At 34.8% G+C, this 17453-nt stretch overlaps 3 protein-coding genes across 9 annotated transcripts in view; 1 reads left to right on the top strand and 2 right to left on the bottom strand.

Annotated features, from left to right (window-relative positions):
• The window catches only part of LOC138938506 (uncharacterized), a 184584-nt gene extending 167631 nt beyond the window's left edge, over nucleotides 1-16953 (top strand). For 3 of the 5 annotated variants that reach the window (XR_011447716.1, XM_070305541.1, XM_070305543.1), the window contains 6 exons: nucleotides 7340-7612; nucleotides 11270-11369; nucleotides 12072-12160; nucleotides 13927-14176; nucleotides 16261-16557; nucleotides 16756-16953. Coding sequence is in view for 3 of the 5 variants with exons in the window: in XM_070305541.1 (XP_070161642.1) it covers nucleotides 7521-7612; nucleotides 11270-11369; nucleotides 12072-12160; nucleotides 13927-14059 (414 nt within the window). In the remaining 2 variants the exon portion in view is untranslated. Of the gene's footprint in view, nucleotides 1-7339; nucleotides 7613-11269; nucleotides 11370-12071; nucleotides 12161-13926; nucleotides 14177-16260; nucleotides 16558-16683 lie in introns of all 5 variants that reach the window. The other 2 variants (XR_011447715.1, XM_070305544.1) reach the window with 2 other exon arrangements.
• Seipin (lipid droplet biogenesis associated protein seipin) lies at nucleotides 9072-11040 on the bottom strand. Of its 2 annotated transcripts, none has more exons than XM_070305537.1 (5): nucleotides 10390-11040; nucleotides 10005-10150; nucleotides 9713-9915; nucleotides 9344-9617; nucleotides 9072-9266 (listed from the first exon to the last, which is right to left on the bottom strand). In XM_070305537.1, exons 1-5 carry the CDS (start codon nucleotides 10608-10610, stop codon nucleotides 9109-9111), a joined length of 1002 nt encoding a protein of 333 aa, XP_070161638.1. In that variant the 5' UTR covers nucleotides 10611-11040; the 3' UTR covers nucleotides 9072-9108. The 2 variants fall into 2 exon arrangements, with proteins under 2 accessions (XP_070161638.1, XP_070161639.1); XM_070305538.1 differs by having other exon boundaries at nucleotides 9072-9242.
• LOC138938505 (alpha-tocopherol transfer protein-like) lies at nucleotides 12182-15639 on the bottom strand. 2 transcript variants are annotated; one of them, XM_070305540.1, is made up of 6 exons: nucleotides 15549-15636; nucleotides 15220-15378; nucleotides 14439-14711; nucleotides 13078-13441; nucleotides 12606-12711; nucleotides 12182-12423 (listed from the first exon to the last, which is right to left on the bottom strand). In XM_070305540.1, the coding sequence occupies exons 3-6, from the start codon at nucleotides 14708-14710 to the stop codon at nucleotides 12260-12262; spliced, it is 906 nt and encodes a 301-aa protein (XP_070161641.1). In that variant the 5' UTR covers nucleotide 14711; nucleotides 15220-15378; nucleotides 15549-15636; the 3' UTR covers nucleotides 12182-12259. The 2 variants fall into 2 exon arrangements, with proteins under 2 accessions (XP_070161641.1, XP_070161640.1); XM_070305539.1 differs by having other exon boundaries at nucleotides 15220-15639.
• Nucleotides 16954-17453: the final 500 nt, after the last annotated feature.

Raw genomic sequence — 17453 nt, 5'->3', positions numbered from 1 at the left:
TGACGTTAAAATGTCATAAAGCGGGATGGACGAAAACGTTATTTGCCGTTCCCGCAAATTACTTTTATCCTCGCGCGAGAGGAAAATGGTACCGGCACAAGTAACACGAAAGGCGGTACTGACATATATTGCCCTATCTTAGATATACTCGCCGATTACCGTTATGTGGTTTAGCTCACGCTACACCTCAATCGACTTATTATATTAGAGCGAATTGCGCATAAACGCACTTTGCGATAAAACACTTTGACATTTGGGGAAGATATTTTTTTAAGCATGTACGAAAAATTTCGAGGGGCGATTCCTTGGCTAATTTTTTGAAGAAAAGTTCATACACACGCCATAGTCTTAACACGGCATAGTTTTCGAATTACAAAGTGCTTTCCAGATTTAAAAAATGAGATTTTTAAAAATATATTTTGACAAAAATAAGATTAAACAAAATTATAGGAATTAATGGAAGTGATCAGTTCCGCTCATGATATAGATATATGAATCTATTCTCCTTCTCATCAATTGGTAAATATCTTCAAAAATATCAGCTTTGCGATTCCTCAAATCAATATTTTCAATCCGGGTGGTATAAACTAAGGATTTAAGAGGTGACCCGAAATAAAAAAATTCCAAGGGATTTGATTCTGGGGATCGGGGACCTGGGTTGAGTTGCTTCTTTTTAAAATTTTAACACCCTGTAACTCGAAAAGTATGCCATTTAGAACATTGGTGTATACGAACTTTTCCTCAAAAAATTATCCGAGCAATCACCCTCCCGAATTTTTGTTCGCGCGTGTTTAGGAACACCCTGCAATTTACATATATGCCACACACGTGTCGTCGAATTCCACCGACAGCTATGAGTTAGCGCGCTCTTAATGAAAGCCCTTTGCCCGTACAATAGTGCGACGCCAGCAGCAAGTTTCTACGACGCGGGCGCAATTCGTACGGTTACCTTGAAGAATATCCCAAGTCGGGCGAAGTTTCGGGCGTAGCCCGGGCCAACGGTCAAATTAATGTGCAAACTTTAATGGCAATAGTTGTTTCCCTCGGAGATCTTAACTATCGAGTCGATCGCCAGGCTCTCCCTCTCCTATCCTTCCGGGGACAAGTTCATTAAACGCCGCGGGTACATGTTATGGGCTTCTTTGTGCCATGATCTCGCGATAGCGAATTCTAAGCAAACGGATTTTGCCGGCCCGTATTGCGAAACTGAGGACACGCTGATTTTCGTGCTAATTTCTCCGACAGAACTTTAGGCCACGTACAAGGTCCTGACAGACGTGTGTGGAAAGGATAACAGCAAAGGTAGAGGGATAACAACAAGGGAATCTCTCTCTTTCTCTCCGATCAGGATATATCCGGAAATGCACAATACATGAATGTAATATGCGAGAGTAAATGCTGTTTCAACATAAATAAACGCGCTGAGCGTAATTCATATGCCTTGCGACAAACACACACACACACACATACATATATAATACATCTTCAATTTACACTCGTTTCATCTATATACATATTAATTATTATTAATAACATATCGCGTACGGAAGGAAAATTAGCACTTTTAGTCAGTTTTATTTATAAGAGGATTTTTTTTCACCACAAATGTGGACAAAAATTGAAAGCGAATGATTGTGGATTACGAAGAAAAAAAAAATATTCTATATAAATACCTATAATGCACCGGTGTTTTAAAAAATTTCAGGCTAATATTAATTACTCGCCGTAATTAAATTTAATAGAGACTTTATACGGCGACAAGCTTGGTAAGGTATCGCCCTCTTGCTACTGGGCTACATAATGTCCAGCGTAACCGGATCACGATGGAGGAGAATGTTCTTCTGCTTGTATTCGTGTTCGTTCGAAACAGAGATTCCCAACTGATGTTTCGCGAACCTTTAGTTCGGGTTCATGAATGTATTATTCGAGCGATCCGTATTTGGGAGATCAATGCTTACGTCATTTACGATACTATTTAACAATAGATAATAGTATATATGCGCAAAAGTATTTCTAACTTTTTAATCGGTCGGTTTAATTTTAAACTAGATTGATATATAATTATACGAAATAAAGTACAGACAAAAATATAGAATATAGAATATATTTTTAAATTTTTATAAAAAATGAAATAAAAATTTATAATTTATACACACACACACACACACACACAAAACTATCGACAATCGTTAAATTTTTTAATTTTATCTTCCAGTATCTCTAAATTCTTACGTTTTTTTTATTTTAGTTTTATTATTTTATTCGATAAATTACAAACAATATATATCTTTGACGCATTATTTTCAAGCAAAAATTCGATTACAATTTATCTTTCTTTTCAATTTTTTGACACTTAATACTAGATAATTTCGTGAAAAAAAGTTAACTAAACTCTGGTAAAAGAGTATTGTATCGGATCTTTTTAAAATAGAATGGATTGTGAAATTTTACCAGAGTTTATATATATATATAAAACTGGTTTTAAAAATTCCAAGACAAATATCGTATTAAGAGAGATTGGAAACCGCTGCTGCTCTAAAGCAAGGGGAATAGATCAGAAAGAGGTGGCTATAGACAAGAAGCGAGCACTATGTTGCCTGGAGGCAAGCAGGTGCGCAGCATCCTATCGCTTCTCCTCAACGACGACGCTTGCTCAACTAGCGAAACTGTCCGCTTCGTGTATGCATGCCGTCTCGGTAAGAAGGTACCTTGCCCACAACCGAGATCGTATTATAGAACTGACCATTATGAACAGGGACGTACAAGTTTAGGAAAATCGAGTCGCGCGAAATAGTCCAGTCTCTTCGATAAATAATTACCCCATTCGAGAAGTAATCTATTTTCGCATTTACTTTTGCAGTAAACGTTTCAATCTATATAGTAATTGCATCTGTTTATATATAGCAGCTTTAATAAAAGATAAAATTGCTTTTTTGTGATTTCGATGAGGATAAAATTAATTGTATTTTGTTTTCAAAAAAAAAATTTCTTTTTCTTTTTTATATTGCTATTCAATGATGCGTGTATATAAAAAATATATACTTCGCAGTTTTTTTTTTTTTTTTACATGTTTTCTGTTGAACTTGAAACAGATTACAAAGTAGTTCGCTTTTTTGTTGCGAACACTTGGAGGAAGATATCAATAACATTGAATTATAACGGAATTGCATTTCCGATGATTTAATGATGTAAAGGTTGTTTTGCAAGGAGCGAAACGGGGATTGCAGGGTGATTGGTATAGAATCTTGGAAAGTGCTACTTTCTATGAATTATTATATGGATTTTAGCTGAAATTTCGAAATCATGGGGGCATTCACATAAATGAAATAACGTAATGCGTGAACTTACTGTGGTCATTCGAAACCGGCTGTAAAACCGGCTAAGACGGCTTAGCAGGAGCGTAATGACGGGCTCGTTGTCGAGAAACTCGCTCGTCGAAAGGTTTCAATGGTAATACGATCACGAGCCTTTCCACAAAATGTGAGCTCGTATCGTGGATAAATTGGCGACAATACGGTTAACGTAGGCTATAGCATCCCTGCGAACTCTGATGGGAAACGGAAGTCACGTCAGCTTTTTATATCTGAAATTAGATAAAGAATTTAATTTTTTTAATTTAATTTTCATATATTTTTATCTATTTCTCGTATATTTGTCGTCTTGATGATCGCGAGGGAAGTTTTTTTTTTTTTTTTTTTTTTTTTTTGCTCGTTCAGCTCCAAGTGCACTGGCGCTTCGACTTTTCGAGGAGAAAAGTCAACTTTTAAAATAGAAAAATGCATGGCTAAAAATTAAAATCGCGAGTTGTCGATATCTTGTACATCACGTGAGTTCTCGAGTTACAAGAAACGAATATTTCGACGCATTATTTTTCGTTTCTCGATACGCAGAAAAAGATAAAGTCTCTCTCTCTCTCTCTCGTTCCCCTTTGCATTCCTACCTTTATCGCTGAAGGAATCTGAGCACAACCGACAAAAGGACGAACGATCGTCGATTGTACCCATGGAGAAGATGGCGCAAGTCGGTCCAGGTGCATTTGCCGCTGCGGGAAACCGCAAACACCGATGCAGCGGCAGCTTTACCGCGCTCGGACGAAAGAAAGAACGAAAGGAGTGCAGCAAGGGCGACACGAACGGGGGTAGAGAGGATGGGAAGAAGGAGATGTATATATACCTGCCTATCTACACCGCAGAAAACAAAAGCTGCGTAATCGTGTGCCCTCCCGAATAAAAAAAAAAAAAATAAATAAAAATAGGGAGAGGAAGAGAGAAAGAGATTGATATCTAAGGCGCGCAAACTTTTAATGAATTAGAAAGACAAGCTAAATCCATCGTCGCGAACGCCTACGTGATGCGATAAAAACGCTTATTCGGCACTTGTGTCTCTCTCTTCAGGGACCCATAATGTAGTAGTAACAATAGAGTGTGGCGCTTCGCGTTCCCTTTCCCTTATATTCTTTTTCTCCCTATCCATGTTCTATTTAAGCAATCTCGCTCGCGATCAAACCTAACTTGGAACTCTCCCATTAAATTTTCGCGTCATTGTGTTTTGGAGTTGATATCTTTATCTCGTCCAATGGAAAGGAAAATATCGACGAAGCCTGACGATTGCTAATAGAGCTGTAAAAATATGTATTAATATGTATTAATAAATCCGGAATGATGAAAACATCGTCTCGTGAGGGAAGTTTAATAATTTCGATATATTAATCAGTTATATCTTTATTATCCGTTGGAGGACGGGGAGGATTGTTGGATTGTGTTTATCTTCGAACCGCCTTTCTCGGTTGTACCTTCGCGTTGATTTCGCTGCGCTAACAGGTTCCACGATCAGTCGGAGACGGCAAATTAGCCGCTGGACGGAACAGCAGAAGAGAAAGAGAGAGAGAGAGAGAGAGCAGGCAGATGCAGGATTCTTGGCAGGGTCAAACCTCCCGGCCATCTTCTGATGCCGGTTATACCTCGCCCGGGCCCTTCTCCGCTTCTGTTGCCGGCTGCCTCCTCTCTCTACTTCTCTCATCTCCCCGTGGCAAAAAATCGTGCGTACATGTGCACATAAAGGCCCTCGTGGAATAAGGAGAGCGCGAGGTAGATCGAGGAGGTTGAGAAGGTGGGGTTTGTACGCAGGTCGAACAGGTAGGAAAGATACGCGCGGCGGCAACCGGTTCTCTCTCCCCCTCGCAGACTCCGGTAACAGGTTCCCGAACCGGTCCAGGCCAGATCGCGTGTTGCTCGCGTGGCCGGACGCGGCCGAGGCTCGGCGGAAGCGCCCGAGTTGGAGCATTACACAAATTGCGCCATTATGTGTAATGGGTCTAGAAAAAAATGCCGGATAGAGATGCCGGATGATGAGCGGGGAATCTGCGGCGCGGCTCGAGAGAGAGAGAGAGAGAGAGAGAGAGAACGAAATCGGAACGCGGACGATTAGAATTTCATGATTCTTCGAGATATTCAAGGATCCAGTTTTCGGCTCGATATTAAAATCGTTCATCTTGAATTCATTCTCGTACACAAAGATTCAAGATGTTCAGATTCAATGTTTTTCCGTATCATTTCAAATGTATACACAATATACTTTGATCTTTTAGAAGGTTTCTTAGAGACGACGATTTCTCAACGCGTATACAATTGCACTTGTATCATCCTCTTTCATAGAATGATGCTTATAAATATATCTATAGATAAATCCATAGATCATCTATCCATTCTGCAGAACGCACATTATATATACAGTTGTTATTATTTCGCACACACGTGTCTGTCTACGTGGGTGCGAAATTTAAAGGATATTAATACTTCGAATTTTCTTTAAGTATATGTAATACGATGGGGGAGAAACGTAGCAGCGGCACATTTCGTCAATGTATCTCACCGGTATCATCCGCAACGCTCCACCATAATTTTCTGCAATATAGTGCCATATCCTCTCTCGCGCTCATGTATTGTAACCGGTATCCTATCGAATCAAGCAGGTGGCTCGACAGAGGCTCCCTTATATTTTGACGATTAGTTCTGGACCGAGCTTCTTCTCGAAGGACGGACTCGGGCTCTGCCGCAACACCTTTCTCTTAACCAGGGCCGCAGCTTGATATTTCATACTTGATATCTCGTACAAATGAGTAATATGAAATTCTAGAAATACATACATTCGATATTCATAAAAATTTTGCAAAATGAATCTTAAAAATATAACAGCTCGTTTCTCTTTGTTAAACTGCAATATCTATTCTAATGTTAAAATCCTTAAAAGTTAAAAGTCACATTCATTAGTCGTATTCTTCTCGACATTTCTTCAATCTCCTGTTTTTAATTTTATTAAATGTACCACTCGAAATAATTAGAAAATCACATCATTGAACAATTCTGTAGCTTGAACCGAGTAACAGGAAATGAAAAGATAAAATATCACATTTTATGAATCAATTCACTTAAATAAAATATCTGAAACATTAGATATTTTCAAAATAGTATAGAGATCAGTAGAAGCAATTCTCTAATTGTTTATAACGGTACATTTTACATTAAATTTTAATTTGAGGATTGAATTTTTGTATCACAGAGTCATACCAATGTGATTTATGTGATGATAATATCTCATATTAAATTATCAAAATTTAGATATATAATATTACATATATATATATATATACGGAGTATCCCTGGGATACCAGGGATCACCACCTAATAAATCTAGAAATTTGAAATTATATGAAAACGATTTTTTCTCGATGAAAATGTCAAGGGAGATCATTACTATTTTTAATTTTCCAATTTTACCATCATATTTCTTTGTAACTAACAATAAATTAAAATTCTATTAAACTCTACTTGAAACTAATTGAAGAATGCAGATTTGGCGATCTTTTAATTCTCTTTATAAGGTTGTTGCAAAAAGCCCTTCTTTTTCAATCGCTTCATAACTCGCAAATTTTATTGATGTCTCGATATTTTCGCTGAGGAAAAGCCATCTTCAAATCGTCTTCAAATATCTACTATTTTATATATATATATAAACGTAATATGCCATTGTTTAATTCTTAAATCTTCTATTGTATCTTTACTATTTTTTTTTTTTACAATTCTCCAATTTTTTTTACAAATTAATTATTTTTTCTTCGAATTATAAATAATAAATAAATGACATTTGTACGAGGTTTGCTGTCAGTAGAACTAACATAGTAAATGCGCATTCCATCAGTTCGATAAAATTATTATAAAGTAACAGAATCCTCGGAAGATCTCGCTTAATATATATACATACATTTTTTTAAGTGATTTAAAGAAATTGAGATCGCTAATAGATAAGTAATGGATTTTTAATCTCTTAATGGATTCGCCAGGATTCGGGGAGATTATCGGGCGTTTCTTGATGGAATTCCTCCTCCTATCGTCAACCACATGCGTCCCTGGCAAAACGAGATAGCCGCCAGTCATCCTGGTTACGGCGTTGGCCGCCGGGTCGACCGGACTCCGACGTCGACGGTGTAGCCTGTGCGTGCACTTGCCGCGAGGGAAAGGTGGATGGCCGCGACCTTGATGCGCGTGGTTCTCGCGTGCCCGAACCCTCACGAAGCACGACGAGGACGTCCGAAGCCGTGGATCAACGTTTCTGTGTATGTATACGCGGTTGTTAAATTATCTCTCGCGCGCTTCTCCTCCCGATCTCTCCTCTTGGAACGTTTCCTCTACACAGCTTCCTATCCCTTTCTTTATACACGTCGCGCGCGCGTCCCATCTTTTTCTTAGCTCTCCTCTTCGCGAGGATACGCGCTTATACACACATGTAGCCGATATGTGTAAGATCTCACGGAAGCTGAAACGACTATCGCTACGCTCGACTCTTGAGCTCCGGTGCTAGTTTTCTCTACGATGAGACCGGTATCTCGACTTAACCGACCAGTCATCCGAGGCAACCAGTGTCTCTCAACGCGTCATCGACGTGCCCCGATAATATCGTTCGAATGATCCTTAAATTGCAATTTTAGGCGCGCGTATCATCTTAAAAATTACTAAAAACACGATGTTTATCGAAGTTCATTGATTGCTGATATATTGGTATTTTATCTCATTCTCAGTCATGACAAATTTTCTATGAAACCCATAATATGCAAAATTACGCTTTACATTTTCAATAGAAATATGACATATGACATTGAATTTATTTTATACATTGAAGATATAAATATCTCTTGTAGTTATTGGACAATCATTTTTGAAAGATATATTTCTATGTATCTATAAAAATGTAAAGATTTTGTTTTAGGGACGGAAAGATGCTTATGACGCTTATTTAATGTGTATCTATTTATCTTAATTTTTCAAAAAACTGTTGGAGTATGATGAGATGCCACAAAAATTGCGTTTTATACACATATTTGATGATATAATTATCTTTATGAAATTCATCATCAAAATATGACAAAACTTTGAATCGTCTTTCTAGAATTATCATCTGTTAATGAAATTATAATTTATTACAATCCTGTCATTGATATCTTTTTGTTCCGTATAATGAAATCTTTCTTGAAAAGTAAATTTGATTCAGCCAACATGGCTTCGTTGTATTACGGGTTGCCTATAAATCAGGGATAAGTGCGGTCTCTATTCAAAGTATGTTAGACTACAATAAATTGCTCAAGTAATTATGACATAATTATAAGAAAGATACATGCAAATAATAAATTATTATAATGAATATTTATGCATTTAATTTAAACTAGTTTGCAATCAATAATTATTTGTATTAAAAAATTTGATTAAGACAAAACATTGTTTCAAAAATATTTTTAGAAATTACTTTAAAATGTTAAAACATTAGCACATGAATTTCTGAACATATCTTTTTTAACTAAAAAAAAAAAAAAATTTTTTTTCTTCGGCACTGACATGGAATGATGAATGCCTCAAATTACTAAACAATATTACTAAACTACAGAAGGATCGATTACTTAAGATATTATTTCAAAAAAGGAACTGAATATATCGTATATATTATATAGAATATAAAAAATATATTTCCTATTTTAATAACTTTTTCGTTAATATTCCTCCGTAAATGATTCATTATTCAACTGTATTGCAACATCCATTTTTATATCACGCAAAATAATTATATATCTTTACATAAAACATCAACTTCGCTGCTTGATGACTCAGGAGTTGATAAAGAAAATTCCTGGATATAGCTCTGGCCTTCCTGAAAAATCTTTTCTTCTTCTGTACTTTTCTCCTCATCTTTGAAATCTGTTATAAGTGATGTATTTGGCACTTTAAAAGATAATTTTTTATAATCTTGATACAAAAATTATACAAGTGAATTCGAAATATTGTAAAGAATGACTTACATTCAGTCTTAAGATCTTTGTCGTCGTCGATGTCGCTCTTTTCAGAACTTTCGTCCGAATTCTCCTCTTCAATTTCAAGATGTAGATATGACAATGTATACACAAGTGTTATGAAAAACAAGATTGTACCAATGCCAACAAAGGCTGATAGAATTGGCCAATAAAACATCCAGTAACGTAGCCCTGATAAGTGAGCATTTATCACAAGGTTAGCAGAATAAAATTCTATGTGTCTTGATTGGATTTCAATAAATATAATTGTTACTGGATGGTTCTGGAATATATAAATTTGTCTCAATATATATTATATAAATATCTTGTAAAACTGTGACAAAATTGTAAAAAAAAAATTTTTTGTCAAATAATTACCTGATCTTCTTCAAAATTACTGAACAATTCGAGAATAACATCTTGTTTCTCTTCAACATTTCCAAAAATCATCATAGGAGAAAATGTAAGAGTTGTAAGTGCGTGTAATAATATACTACGATAATGTAACATTGCTGATCTACATGTATGGTCTACAAGATATCCATCGCGACTGCGTAATTGAGCGCAGACCATAAACATACCTGGAAAAAAGAATTAATTTCTTATAAAACTTGGTATTCTATCAATGATAATTTCCATCAATGATATATATTCATAATTGAAACTTTACCAAGCTCTTTGTTGACTGGTGACTCTGGCATTTCCAGATGCAGATTTATTTTATAAGGTTGGCCGACCATCAAAAGTTGCTGTCTCTTGGTCAACCGTACATTAGCTTGTGGAAAACTGCATTTTCCTTTCTCTTCGTCGCACGATCTACAATAAAGAGCCAATAGTATGATTTAGTTTTATATTTGATTTTATATTTACATTAATTTACAGACAAGCATTAGAGAAGTACTGTTATTATTATTATTGTTCTACATATTTAGTAGAGAAGTATTTGTCCACTTATTCTTAGACTTTGAAATCTTTGAAGAATATTTCCATTTGATATTCGTTATTATGTCATACATTATTGTCGCTATTTAATTAATGTATAAAATAGGGCTTACTTGAAATTCATATTTACAGGCCGTACGTATGACATACTCGGCATGTAGGCATAGTAAAAAGCTGTATAAAGAAATATGGACAACCAAATTATGAGAATAACGCTGATAATAATGATACCGCCACGGAAAATTGTATCTTTGGCAGACTGCACGCTTCTTCTGGTTGTCCTCCGTACATTGAACCACTTTTCAGTGATATCGCGTAATATTCTCGAGAGCATTTTGCGCGATTACTTACAAAATCACATGTACGACGAAAATCACTTAAAAGATATCGACTCTCAATATTACATAACAATAGACCAAATTATTTTTCGACTTGTGATAAATTTGTTTCAAATAACTTTTGTTGTTTGTATTTTAATGCGCACATATTGAACACGTTGTTTATAATTAAGAAATCCTTCAGGTATCATTATGGACGAGACTGGAAATAGCAACTGGCGATGACTCATGTGTTTGACATTGCAGTGAGATAATCGATCATTTCGAATATCCCCGAGAATTATACGAATGTCAACAAAGTGTTTTTACATTTTCGCACTTCTTATCAACGTCAAGAAAGGTTACGTGAATATGAAAATACGTAAACATGATATGCTGCGATCTTCTAGAGTATCTAGAGAACTCCCATCGATCTTCCAAATCTCACTTTCTTGACAAAAGATAATCTCTAAGGTTGCGTTCCAAAATAACTCATTGGGAGTAAAGCAATAGTTGGATTGACCAATCGGGACAATGAAATTTTTGTTTCTTTTATCCTGATTGGTCAATCAAACTTTATTCCAAAAAAATAAATTTTGGAACATACCCCAGATGGCGCGAATAGTACTAGACTAGAGATATCAAGGGTCTTAGGGCTTTTTTCTTTCTGTTACAGAAATATGGAGAACTTATTTTTCTCGACATTGGCAACATTGATTCTGGAACTTTGTGCTCTCGCCGCTGAAATCACCAAGCTCGAATTCGAAGATCGTCGAGTACGTATAGACATCTTTAACTTTTCTATTTGATTATTTTATTTTGTATTATAGTATGACTGTTATATGGCATTATATCTTTAAAAATCACAGTATAATAGTATTGTTAAATCGCGCATTTGCCGGATATCGAATCGGTCTCTATCAGAGATTGGAAATCAAATCTTGAAATTTGAATTGGTAACTAATCTCGGTTTTTATCTCTCAATCAAATTATATCCCCTGCGCCGATCCTGAAAGAAGCAACATTTGAAGCGCGCGATTTCTTCTTGCTGAAATATATTTTTCTAATAACTTTGACACGCGATTTGTCATAATTATCATTTCTATAGATTTTTGAAATCGTTTTCTAAGAAAGATTCATAAAAAATTGCGGTATATCTTCATAAACGCATCATGTCTAAAGATTGCATCACGATTCTCAGTCATATTGACAAATAAATGACAATGTTGCCTCAGAACTCTGTTTGAGAAGAGAAAAATTTTATATTTTTTAATTTTTTTCTTTTTTGAAAAGCACTTTCACCTTCATCTATTTCAACTCAAATTCAAATAATTAAATCGATAATAGATACGCAATTTTGAAATATAAATTGATTCGCGCTGATAATCTTTTTCCAATTCCATTCTAATTCTAAGATTGTACATTTCTCAATAAATCTCGAAAAAGACTTTCTAACTGTGTTATATGTATAATTTCAGACAAGATCGTGTACAGAAAGGAGTATATTAAAGGATTTGCGGACGGTAGGCTTGGACGCAAGGACGCAATTATCTGCGAGAAATCACATGTAAGAATTAGAAAGCAGTAATGATGTCCTGACCTTTATTTACCTGCACCTGTACATGTATTAATCTACGCTATTCACTACACACGTTAACATCTTGCATCAACTATTATCATCGTTTTGACGATCTTCTAGATCCTTGGTAGCACTTTGCACAATGTTTTGATCGTTCGCTAGTTTCGCTTTATTAGGCAAATAATTACGAAATAAGGCCTCCTCTTCTTGGAAATAATCTCGCAATTGATCCAACTTCACGCAATGCGCTTCTGCCAAAATTAGATTGATAAATATTAATTAATTTTTACAGTTAATAAGATTATTCTCGTATAGAAAAAAAAATTCTTTAAAGAAATTGTAGAATATATATAATTCCCATATTTATTTAAAAGAATGCATTAAGTTTAGCTTCTGCTAAATATTTCGTAGTTATTATATACAATATATTTACCATGAAGGTTTGCGATATAGTCCAATTCTCCATTATAATCTTTCGGCAAAGACTCGGGCGGTATATAAGAATATATATTGGAGACGTCACCGCTGTGAACATGAAGCTACAAAATAAAAGAAAAATTAAAGTAAACTGTTTTGTATAGCTGAAGCACATCAGACGCGTAAAATGAGAATTTCAATAAACTTGCTATTATTATATCAGATAAGATCGCAAATTTCAATGTATCTTTATGATCTATCGATATACATATTCATGCGTATGTAAATCTAATATTATTTACGATTCTATGACCTTCACCGGTATAACCGACTTGAAAATTTTGCAAGTTAAATTTAAAGTCGGCGTCTGAGCATAGCTTAATCATACTTTTTCATAAAATTTATAATTAATGAAATTAATAATTAAAAACTACTTTATCAAAATTGGTCGAGCCAAATTTCATGAAAAATATCGAAAATCAATTTACCATGTCGTAAAGTTCTCGCTTCATAAACGGTCTGATGAGAGCGAGGACTTTGTCCATAAACCAGACTGCGTTCAATATATGAATGGCCTTGAGCCTGACTGGCATGCCATCCTGAAGATACTCGAAAAACCAGCGAAGACTATTTAACGACAGCCTAGTCAAGTGACCAAGTCTCACGTTATGCATGTCAAAGAGGAAAATGTATCCCGGCGAACAACCATCCGTGTAGAGGCTCGCGTCTATGGACATCAGCAGCAGCTTGATACCGTCATTAAACATGTATTGGGAGGACCGTGAATCTGCCAGACGATGAAAAATTATCCGGGAACCGTTTCGATCTGGTTTGGGAAGCGCTACGAACTCCCTATAATGCAAAGAATTAAATTTACATTTTTAGAGTTTAAGTTAAATTTTTATCCATAGTTTAATATTTCGCTCTTAAAGATAGGTATGTAAAGTCCAATCGAATATCATTATTATACGGTTATATTTCCATGCAGTTTTTTCGCTGCACATTGTATATATATTTCTATTTCGATTACGTACCGTGAACAAGAAATTATATATATATTTTGACAAAGTTTGAATATTAAAAGAGCGTATTAGTATCATTCAAATATTTTTATTTATTAGGGATGTGTCTGGTATTAATTGATTTGATTTTATATACTTGCTTACTTGTATTAATATATACTTGTATTAATATATATATATATCATATTATATTAATAATATATATAATATTAATATATTATTCTATATTATATAATTATATATATATTCTTTATGAATCTCAATTTTTATTTATATTTATTAAAAACAGAAAAACAATGCGTTTTTTTTTTCCAGTTTTTTCTCGATGGTACCAGGTGTGATACGCTGTAGTTGTATAACACAGGAAGAGATTACAACGATGAATATATTTAATGCCATATTATACAAAATGCCCTCATCAGGCGCGCTATTTGTATACAGAATGTAGAATAAGAAACGAGACACAGATTGAAAGAAAGAAAGACACATCGATTGATCGAGAGATAAGAATCATATAATATGCATTTCACATAAATGAGCGCGATGCCGTTGTATCGGAATAAAGGTTTGTCAAATAATGTGTTTTTATTATGCAGCTCGTACCGGATTAACGAACTTGACCTGCATAAACGGATGCTAACTATCTTAAAATACTACATTATGATTCCTCGTATCCGCAATACGAGGGCCGATTACAATATGCAATAAAAAAATTTAAATGTTCTGTTTACTTTCGATAAACATTGAAAATATTTTGCTCTCTTTTTTTTGCTGACTTATGTAAAATTAATTAAAGAAGATTGATTAAGATACTCATAAGAACGTACAAAGCTTTCAAAGAATGCTGCAGATACTCGCGTCTGGAATCTCTGTCGTTGAAAAATTCCGGAATCGTGGCGCGCATTCTGTAATAAACGTCCATGCATCGTTTCGTGGCCGCCAAATCAAAGTAACAACTGTGCGTGAATAACGCCAATTGTTCTTCGGGAATTTTTGGAAGATTCTGATCATCCGCCCACTTTTGAAGATTCTTTAAAAGCTCGTCCGTGATCTCCGGATATCTCTTTCGCGAATCGTGAATTGTGTGGCCAAGCTTCATCCTGGGAAAATAAAAACCATAATAATAACTCCGTTAAATATTTTACAGAGCAATATTCTATCGATATTGACAATGTTTTTTTTTTTTTTTTCAACATTAGCACGTGAGATAACGAGATGAATAAAAACTCGCGAAGTATAAAATCGTATGGGTGTCGGTCCATAGAATTTCCGGATAATGAGACTTTCACCGTAAATGTAAGAACCGTGTTGCGTACGAGTAATTGATGTGTAAATTTGCTCAAGTTGCGTCATAATAGTTATTTTGCACGTTCTCGGCGCTCAGATTCTAATTAAAAACTTTTTTTCGCATAATTATAGATTTATTTGCAAAGTTGTTTGCAACGTATATAACGACATTATGTTTGATATAAAATGAATTATATGTACATATATATATATATATATATATATATATATAATCGTAAAAATACGAATTTCACAGATACGATATATTTTATTCATAGTTTTAATTTGCAAGTTATATTAAACGATTTTCTTTTCGAATACCTGAAAAAATCGTCGTCGTTGAAGATTGCACTGGATATTCAGGGGCAATAAATCACACAATGTTCGTTGCTGCGTATAAACTGTTCTTTCTTAATTTTCAATAGAATGATAATGACTCGTTCCACGCACAACAGTTAATTTCTCGTTCTTTAATGTGTGCTATTATAAATTGCATTTAGCAATGTATTTCTTTGAGGTATTTATATCACACACATATACATATATATAGATATTTGTATATATGTATATATATGTATAATATAAACATGTTAAGAGAATATATATATATATCCTATTTGCCCAATTAAACAGACAAAATCAACACGCACTACAGTCCACTTCCAGGGATTGAATACGCCGCGCAACTGCACGGTTTCTCGCTTTGACTCGCGCCGCCGACAATCTCGTCGAACATTGCAATGCGTGGCCCGTATGGTAAAGAAAAATACTCTCGGTTGTATGCAGAACCGGTTGCCTTATGCTTTTACGTAATATCAGATAAGTAAACAGCAAGTAAAAAAGAAGCGATGTCAATATGGGCAGCGGTCGTAAGAAAAGATGTCCCAAAGTTGTCATTTCGAAATATACAAAATGAATACAATATATTGCTGAAGAGATTTGTTTCATATAGATATGCACATATCCCTCATATATTTATACAATATTTATGAAAAGCAAAATAGAAAATGATTGACTTCTTTTGTTGTACGATGTATCTTATATGGATTTTCAAATCGAGAATGCATTTCTTTTATAGTTAGAAAAAAGTCATGAAATGTAATTCGCATACTAAGATGCAATTATGACAGAAAATGATATTATGAATGATACCGTGAATATCGGGAAATATTTTGTTGAGAACGAAAAATCTGAAAGAGAAAGCATGCGTCGATTGACCGATATTATGGAACGCGTGCAAACTTGTTTAAACTTCCGCTAAAGTTTATACGGTCGAAGTCAGCGTTTTCTCTCAATTGAATAATCTATGTGACTATTCTACACGCGGAGAATTTTTATTTATTTTAAAAATTTATTTTACAGGAATCTCCGAAAGAAACATCAAATTATGTAATAAAATTTCGAAGAATATCCAAGAGAGATTCTGAAATATTCTGCACTATTAAAAGTATAATGCAATATTGCTACTAATTATCAGCAAAATTCTAATTGACTGACAAGACTGGATATGCCACATTTGATTGAGGACAAATCGCACGGTTTAACGATCGATTGAAGGCTTCGAATTACTCAATGAAAACACGTCGACAGCAGTCACTCGAAATAAAAGAGTTTTACAATATGAAAGTTGCCCAATTTTGAAGAACAGATTCTGCGTATGTAAGTATAAGAATAATGCTTAATCCTGTATACAAATTTCAATTTTGCTTAGTATATCGTCATAACATAGTGAGGAAAATTCTTGAATTGAAAGATGATTCTTTTTTGTTAATAATTTAATTTCAGGAATTTACAATTAACTTGTATTAAAAAAATCAAAAGATAACGAATGAGATATTTCCATTTATAATTGGCCAGATTATTCATATTGTGTCCGAGACAAAAATGGGTCATGAAGTATCGCAGCCATCAACTTTTATCAAACGCTCGTACACCTGACCGATGAACGGTGATCAGGTAGCGCAAGGCTACCCGACAAGAATGAACACGTAGGACATGCGAGCGCGAGTAAGGGAGGATCGGCGGAGGGTGCGTTCGCCGGCGTTGCGCTGGAGAACAGGTACTCGTCGTAGGCGTCGTACGTTCATTGATAAGCGTATTACACCCCGCGCCTTAAACTCGCGTGACGTCACTGGACGCATGCGTGGCTTCACATCGAATACTGAATCGCAATGACAGTCATTGGCGTCGCATCGCCAGCGACCAGTTTTTTTCATTTTGTATTGCGTATATGTGAAAAAAATATTTTCTCGCATAAAAATTTTTCTGATTATGCAAAATATATTGTTATGATTGGAAAATGTTCATGGATGTTATTTAATTTATATATATATCAAATTTATTTAATAAAATATTATATACATACGACATATATACAGCAATATAATTAAGAGAAAAATTGTATTGTTTATATAGTCTACATCTATGACCATGTCCCGAGACTGTCAATGATACTTCCTTCCTGTATCGTTAACTGCACGTTGTCAATGGATATAATAACAATGTATTTTTCTAAAAATCGATTAAAATGTTACAATTTTTTTTTATTACAGGTT

Source organism: Polyergus mexicanus, unplaced genomic scaffold, assembly GCF_030449975.1.
Source record: "Polyergus mexicanus isolate NDT 795.1 unplaced genomic scaffold, iyPolMexi1.0 SCAF_13, whole genome shotgun sequence".
NCBI lineage: Eukaryota > Metazoa > Arthropoda > Insecta > Hymenoptera > Formicidae > Polyergus > Polyergus mexicanus.
The sequence above is the reverse complement of the archived record's forward strand: the minus strand, read 5'-3'. Positions and strand labels throughout refer to the sequence as shown.

What these genes read in the sequence shown, in the direction of transcription:
- LOC138938505 (XM_070305539.1), bottom strand. Translation starts at nt 14,710, where the DNA reads ATGAAGCTTGGCCACACAATTCACGATTCGCGAAAGAGATATCCGGAG. An exon ending in CAGCATTCTTTGAAAGCTTT is followed by an intron (nt 13,442 to 14,438) that starts GTACGTTCTTAT and finishes TTTGCATTATAG; the next exon opens with GGAGTTCGTAGCGCTTCCCA. An exon ending in AGCGAGAACTTTACGACATG is followed by an intron (nt 12,712 to 13,077) that starts GTAAATTGATTT and finishes TTTATTTTGTAG; the next exon opens with CTTCATGTTCACAGCGGTGA.
- Seipin (XM_070305537.1), bottom strand. Translation starts at nt 10,610, where the DNA reads ATGCTCTCGAGAATATTACGCGATATCACTGAAAAGTGGTTCAATGTA. An exon ending in ACCAGTCAACAAAGAGCTTG is followed by an intron (nt 9,916 to 10,004) that starts GTAAAGTTTCAA and finishes TCTTTTTTCCAG; the next exon opens with GTATGTTTATGGTCTGCGCT. An exon ending in CAAAGATCTTAAGACTGAAT is followed by an intron (nt 9,267 to 9,343) that starts GTAAGTCATTCT and finishes TATCTTTTAAAG; the next exon opens with TGCCAAATACATCACTTATA.